At 67.4% G+C, this 7,002-nt stretch overlaps 1 protein-coding gene across 1 annotated transcript; it reads right to left on the bottom strand.

Annotated features, from left to right (window-relative positions):
• Positions 1 to 2,482: 2,482 nt before the first annotated feature.
• MXRA8 (matrix remodeling associated 8) lies at positions 2,483 to 7,002 on the bottom strand. The gene is made up of 10 exons (XM_036307499.1): positions 6,864 to 7,002; positions 5,564 to 5,584; positions 5,152 to 5,451; positions 4,923 to 5,024; positions 4,356 to 4,826; positions 3,957 to 4,115; positions 3,747 to 3,786; positions 3,571 to 3,647; positions 3,355 to 3,435; positions 2,483 to 3,248 (listed from the first exon to the last, which is right to left on the bottom strand). The coding sequence occupies exons 1-10, from the start codon at positions 7,000 to 7,002 to the stop codon at positions 3,223 to 3,225; spliced, it is 1,416 nt and encodes a 471-aa protein (XP_036163392.1). The 3' UTR covers positions 2,483 to 3,222.

Below are 7,002 nucleotides of genomic sequence, written 5' to 3'. Positions count from 1 at the left end.
GGCCCTGACCCTCGGGCCCTGGGCCAGTGCAGGAGACCCCACCAGGCCACTGCTGACCGGAGGCGCCCAGGCTGGGGACCACGCCAGGTCAGCCTGGACCAGGGGCCCTGACCTCCAGTCCCCTTGGCTCCGGGAGGGGTACCCGCTCGGCAAAGCCGGGCCTTCTCCCCTCGGGTCTCGGTTTCCTCGGTGGAAACCTGAGGAGCCAGCAGGATGGCCTTGGAGGGAGGGCCCGTCACAACTCTCAGCTGGCGTCCAGGAAGGAGGGAGACAGGGCCTCCCCTGAGAGCTCGTGGGGTCCAGCTTCCTCTACACCAGACCCACAGATGGGGTGGCCTGATCCCCCGGCTGCACTCCAGCCCCCAAGGCTATGTCCCGCCTGACAGTCCAGGTCAGAAGAGAGCCGCTTCCAGCCCAGCCCAGCCCAGCCAATGCCACGGTGGTCAGGCTCAGGCCCTGCAGGGGTGAGTGCGTGGCCAGGGCCTAAGCCCTTCCAGGCGGGGCCTTGCTCAGTAGAAGTGGTGGCCACTGTGGGGCCAGGGGTCAGCGGACTGGGAGGGAGGCATGTTCTCAAACCACGGGTCCCGGCCAGCCTCCCTCCCTGCCTGGGCCACTGTGGGTCCCTGTGTGTGTGTGTGGGGGGGGGGGGGGCAGCTATTTGAGCCATCGCCTGGGCGTTTTACCACGTGACAACCCTGCTCACGCCAGAATCTGGTCTCCGGTGAGGACCAGAGGTTAGGACTCCCACCCAAGTTCCCACCTCGCTCTTCCTGGGCGCCTTTTAACACCACCACCGCCCGGCCAGTCTGGCTCAGTGGTGAGCGTCGACCTAAGAACCAGGAGGTCACGGTTTGATTCCCGGTCAGGGCACACGCCCGGGTTACGGGCTCGATTCCCAGTGTGGGATGTGCAGGAGGCAGCGGATTCATGATTCTCTCTCGTCATTGATGTTTCCCTCTCTTCCTCTCTGAAATCAATAAAAATATATTTAAGAATAAAATAACCAGCTCTGACTGGTGTGGCTCAGTGGATAGAGCGTCGGCCTGCGGACTGGGGGGTCCCAGGTTCGACTCCGGTCAAGGGCATGGACCTGGGCTGCGGGCATATCCCCAGTGGGGGGCGTGCAGGAGGCAGCTGATCCATGTTTCTCTCTCATCAATGTTTCTAACTCTCTATCCCTCTCTCTTCCTCTCTGTAAAAAATCAATAAAATATATTTTTTAAAAAATTTAAAACTAAAATAACCACTCAAAGCCTCTGAGAAATCAATGACCTCCAAGCAACCACCTTACAAGGAACAGGTGCTTCTACCTGCTCTGCCTCCTGCAGGCTGTGGCCTGGGGCGGAGGGCTGCCTCGCCCGCTGCCCCCGATTCTGGGACCTGCAAAGTAATACATCTTTCGACTTTACTTCCTTTGTGTGAGTTTATTGACACGGCGTCTTCATGCAAACAGCCCAGAGCTTTCCCTTCCCCGCCTGGGAGCTCGGACGTCCACCTGTGTGGGGGGCTGCTGCCTCCTCCTTCAGCAGGTCACACCCCAGCCGGACGTTTCCCACACAAGCAGGCTTCCGGCTCCCTGCTGTCCTGACCGGGCTTTGGAGGATGGGGTCAGGGCTGGGGAAACACAGGGCGCCTTCCTACCGCAGCCCCTCCCCCAGGGGTGTCACACCTGCACCTTCTGCAGGTACCCTGCTACCTCCACCTGTCACCCCCACCTGTCTCCTCACACCTCCAGTCCCACCTGCTTCCCAGAGGACTGAGCTACCACCACCCCTTCTGTCCTCACATCCGCCAGCACGCTCCCCTCCCCCCACCTTCATATAAACCCTCGGAGCCCGGCCAGCGTGGCTCAGTCATTGAGCATCGACCTATGACCCAGGAGGTCAGGGTTCATTTCCCAGTCAGGGCACAGGCCCGGGTCGCGGGCTCCATCCCCAGTGTGGGGCGTGCAGGAGGCAGCAGATCCATGATTCTCTCCCATCATTGATGTTTCTATATCTCCCTCTCTCCCTCTCCCTTCCTCTCTGAAATCAATAAAAAAAATATTTTTATAAAAACACACAAAACAGCCCTGGTCGGTTTGGCTCAGTGAATAGAGCCTCGGCCTGCGGACTGAAGGGTCCCAGGTTCGATTCTGGCCAAGGGCTCATGCCCGGGTTGCTGGCTTGATCACCAGTGGGGGGCGTGCAGGAGGCAGCCGATCAATGATTTTCTCTCATCGGTTTGATGTTTCTTATTTCCCTCTCCCTCTTTCTTCCTCTCTGGAATCAGTGAAGAAATATATTTAAAACACACACACACACACACACACTGTCCCAGCCGGGCGTAAGGGCTGAAAAATCCCGAGGTCCCTCTTCCCAGGACACCCCACCCAGACCTTCCACTCATGGGTGATGATGGGGGCTTCAGATGAAGGAAGGGATTTGGGGTTCCAAGGCCCAGGCTGCCCCTGGGAGGAGGAGGGGGCAGCAGAGGCCGTGTCTACAAGTCAGAAAGATCTTTATTGTGATGTGGCCATTCCCCAGGAGGAGCCGGCGGTGTGTCCTGAGTGGCTGCAGGGGCCACTCTAGCACCACCTTCATTCTCCTCCGTCCTCGGACAAAACAGAAGCCAAATGATGCCCCAGCCCCAGACTCCAGCCCAGGGAGGGGCCCAAAGTCACCCGGAGCCCAGGGACCGTCAAGGCAGCTTATTGCAAAGGAGGCTGGAGCGGGGTGGGGAGCGGGGATGGGGCCCAGGCAGCCCCGGCGGCTGGCGGCCGCAGCGAGGGGCATCAGTCCGGGCAGGGCGCGCTGTCCTCAGTCCCCGAGCCAGCGCGGGGCCGCCTGGAGCCAGAGGGCAGCTCCGCCCAGGAAGGCGTGAGGAAGGGGCAGTGCCAGCCTCAGGCTGACCCAGCTCCCAGGCTCCCGGCTGCGCCCCCTGCAGAGGCCTGGCGAGGCCGAGGGTGGACGTGGGTGGGCTCGGCGGGCCGGAGCGGGCTGGCCGGCAGTGAGCGCTGCAGGGGGCTGCTGGGGGGAGGGGGTGCAGCCGCAGAGCAGGCAGGGCCGGAGAAGCCCACGGTGGCTCGTGAGGGTGAGGCGGCTCCAGGGGAGGGCTCAGGACAGGACAGCGGGACCAGCCGCTGGAGCGGGACGGGAGCGGCAGGAGCGGCCGCTGAGCCAGGAGACGCGCTCCCGGACGGACAGCTGGCGGGGCGGGGCTGCGGCCAGCAGGAGCCCCACCTCACTTGCCGTACTCCTTCCTGAACTCTGCGAGACAAGGGCACGGGGTGGGCGGCCGCCCCAGCCTCCCTCCCTCCCTCCCTCCCGCGGGCGGCCCGGGTTCGGGGCAGAGGTCTCCCTCCGGGCCACACACCTTTGTCCAAGTCGATGTGCTTGGCGGGCGGGGGGCAGTGCGCCAGCGCGGCCCTCTCCTTCAGGATGTTGTTCTTGTAATCTGGGGGGGCGGGGAGAGAGCGGTGAGCCCTGGAGGTGCCTCCCCACCGCCGCACCCCCGGCGTGTGCGTGTGTGTGCGCGCGTGCACATGTGTGGGTAAGTGCGCGTGCCCGTGCCCGTGTGGCGGCGCCTCACCTAGCTGGATGTCCTCACTCCTGTAAAAAGCCTGCTCCCCTGTGGCCACAGGAAACTCCGCCAAGTTCACGTCCTTCCTGGGGGGGGGGGGGGGGAGCAGGAGGGGGGTGGAGGTTAGGACGGCGGGAGGCTCCGGCCGGGCCGGCCAACCCGGACAGCGGGCGGGGGGCACTCACCCCTTGGACTTCGCCGACTTCTGGTCCGAGTAGTCGTAACCTGGGGAGGGAGACTCGTGTCGGGGACAGTCTGCCCGCCCCCAGCTCCCCCAGCCCCGAACCCCCCACCCAGTACCCAGGCTCACGGGGCGCCCCTGGTCCTCCGCTCAGCCAGGCACCGCCGGCCCCCTCTGCCCCAGAGGCCCCCAGCCCCGCCGCCCCCGCGCTCACCCCCGCGCCGGCGCTGCCGCGTGGCCAGCACCACAGTGATGAGCAGCAGGAGGAAAAGCAGCAGCGTGGCCAGCACGTAGCCCAGCTGCTGGAAGAAGTGCGCGCGGCCCTCGGGCACGATCACGTTGATGACGCTGCGGTCGCGCGCCAGCGTGGGGTCTGCGAGAGCCGCGTGGGGCGGGTCAGGGGCGGGCTGACAGTCGGGGCGTCCTGACCCCAGCCGCCCGCGCTGCGCCCCGTGGCCCTGGGAAGGGACAGGCGGCCGCCGCCCATGGGGCCTCCCTCGCTGACCCCCGTCCCTCCCGTGGGGCGGGGATGGGCCGGGCGGGCTCCCACCAGCCGGACCTGGCCGTTCCCAGCCCTTAGACGTTCCCCGGGAGCCCGGGGCGGCCTCGGCACCTGGGGCGGGGGCGCTGCCGTGGCTGGAGCCGTTGCCCGGCGAGCCCCGCGGGGGCGGCGGGGCGGCGGGCGCGGTGACCGTCAGGTGGAAGATGCGGCGCTCGTGGAGGCCGCAGTAGTGGTGGTGCAGGTGGCAGGAGTAGGTGCCCTCGTCCGCCGGCTCCAGCGGGTCGATACGCAGCGAGAAGTCCCCGCGCGCGAAGGCGTCCGCCTCCACCGACACGCGGTCGCGCAGGACCGGCGGCCCGTAGGCGCGGCGCTCGCCCGACGCGTAGAGGTCGAGCAGGCGGTCGGCGCGGTCGTGCGGGACCCCGGGCAGCTGCAGGTCCCAGTGCGCCACCTGCTGCGCCTCCTCCAGGTGCCGGTCGGTCCACACGTGCGCGCGGTTCACGCAGGTCAGGAGCGCGGGCGCGCCGCGCGCCACCACCAGCACCTCCTTCTCGCCGTCCCAGTGCGCGCCGGCGGCCCGGGCTGTGGGCGCAGATCGCTCAGTGGGGGCGGGGGGAGAGTGGGGGGGGCGGGGAGACGGAGGGGGGGAGGGGCGTCCCGCGGGGCCAGCGCACTCACGGTTGTCGGTGACCTCCAGGCGGATGGCCAGGTTCTCGTAGAGGTGGCAGTAATGGTGGTGCAGGCTGCAGGTGTACAGCCCCTCGTCCGTCTCCTCCACCGCTGCGCACCGGGCGGAGAGCAGCCGTGAACTCCCGCCCGCGCCCCCCGCCGTGAATCCCCGGGGCGCCCCGCACCCCCCCCCCCGCCCGCGCCCCCCGCCGTGATCTCCCGCGGCTGGAGCGCGTACCGCGGATGAGCAGCGAGAAGTTGCCGTCGTGGAAGGCTGAAGGCGACAGCAGGAGGCGGCCGCGGTCGCGCGGCTCGTACACGCGCTGCTCGCCCGCCGAGTACATGTCCACGAGGCGGCGCGCGGGGCCGGCCGGGCCGCTCAGGTCCCAGTGGACCACGCGCTGCCGGTCGTGCAGCCGGTCCTGCGTCCACACCATGCGCGGGCTCTGGCAGCGCAGCACGGCCCGGGCGCCCGCCGCCCCGCTCACCGCCGCCTCCGACACCACCGAGCTGCCCGCTGCGGCGGCCCCCGACGGCCCTGGGAGAAGGGGGTCACTGAGGCCGGTGCGACGCAGGGGCAGGGACGGGGTGGGGCTGGCCTGGCGCGGGGACAGGAGGGGACCGTCGCGGGGCCCGGGCTGGCCACTCACCTGAGCACAGGACGGCGGCGCCTGGAGGCACAAGAAGAACCAGTCAGTGGGGAGGGGTGACCTGGGCCTTTACATCCCAGGCACAGCCCGGGGAGGGGCACTGGCCCTTGTCCCCCCCACCTTTCTTAATATATATTTTTTATTGATTTCAGAGAGGAAGGGAGAGAGAGAAACATCAATGATGAGAGAGAATCATGGATCAACTGCCTCCTCCTCGCCCCACACTGGGGACTGAGCCCACAACCTGGGCATGTGCCCTGACGAGGAATCGAACCCTGACCTCCTGGTTCATAGGTCGATGCTCAACCACTGAGCCCCGCTGGCCGGGCCCCTTGTCCCTTCTGTAGGCCCCACTGAGGTGGGTGCTAACACCCGGTTTATGGGTGGGGATAAAGCCGGAGAAGCCAGGAGGACACAGGTGAGGTCTCTTTAGCCCGCACGGCACAGGCACCTCTCCCACAGCCCCCCTTAATCTCCCACCCAATGCAGGGGCACCATGCCCTTCGGGGTGCGTGGTGGGTGGTGGATTCGACTTAGACCCCACTGGCTGGCCCTGGAATGCAGGCTTGTCAGCAAGGCCCCCCCCCCCCCCCAGGGGACGGAGGCTGCCAGCAAGGCCCCCGGAGCCTGGGCACCAGGGAGGCTGGCGTCTGGGGAGGCAGGCGTTGCACCTGCCGGGGCCGCGCACAGGACCTCACCTGGGAGCCACCCCCACCCCCAGAGCTCGGGGCTGGAGCCTCTGGTCCTGAAGGGCAGGGTCTGAAGCACCAAAAGGCTGGACGTGAGGAGCGACCCCACACCGGCCACCTCACAGCCAGGCTCCTGCTCCGCGCTGCGGCTGGGCGCCAGGACGGAGGAATGTGCCGGGTCAGCAGGCCAGCTCGGGCGGGCTTGGGGGGTGGGGGGGTGCAGGGAGCCAAGGAACAGACCCTGCAAGCCCCACAGTCCCCAGGCCCCACAGTCCCCCGCGGGCTCCCCTCCCGCCCACAGGGAGCATAGGCTGGGGGCCCCCTGCCTGAGGGACCCAGGCCGCTGCCTCAGCCCCCTCCCCCCCCACCCCCCCCACCCCCCAGCCCTCCTTGGCCTCTGTCTCCAGGTTCCGCGTGAGGAGGGCGTTTGAAGGCTCACACCCTCCCGGGTCCCGGGGCCTCATCATCCCTGAGGTCCCCCCTGACTGTCCCCTTCCCACCGGGCAGCCCCCGCACTGGGCTCGAGCTCAGGCAGGCGGCTTTGCCTAAAACCACACTCCCTGGGACGCACTGGTGGCTGGCGCCTCCTGAGCCCCACACCCCGCACTCACTCTGCAGAAGCAGAAGTTTCCAGAGTAAGACGCGGGCCCGCAGCTCCATGGTGCCGCCGCCAGCCTGGCTTTGTCTCCCTCCCTCCAGCTCTAACTCTCCAGAAAAACAGCCCGGCCCCCTCCCCCTCGGCACCGCCAT

The sequence above is a fragment of the Myotis myotis genome, unplaced genomic scaffold (assembly GCF_014108235.1).
Source record: "Myotis myotis isolate mMyoMyo1 unplaced genomic scaffold, mMyoMyo1.p scaffold_m19_p_48, whole genome shotgun sequence".
In the NCBI taxonomy this organism is placed as follows: domain Eukaryota; kingdom Metazoa; phylum Chordata; class Mammalia; order Chiroptera; family Vespertilionidae; genus Myotis; species Myotis myotis.
This window is presented reverse-complemented; position numbering and strand designations above follow the sequence as displayed.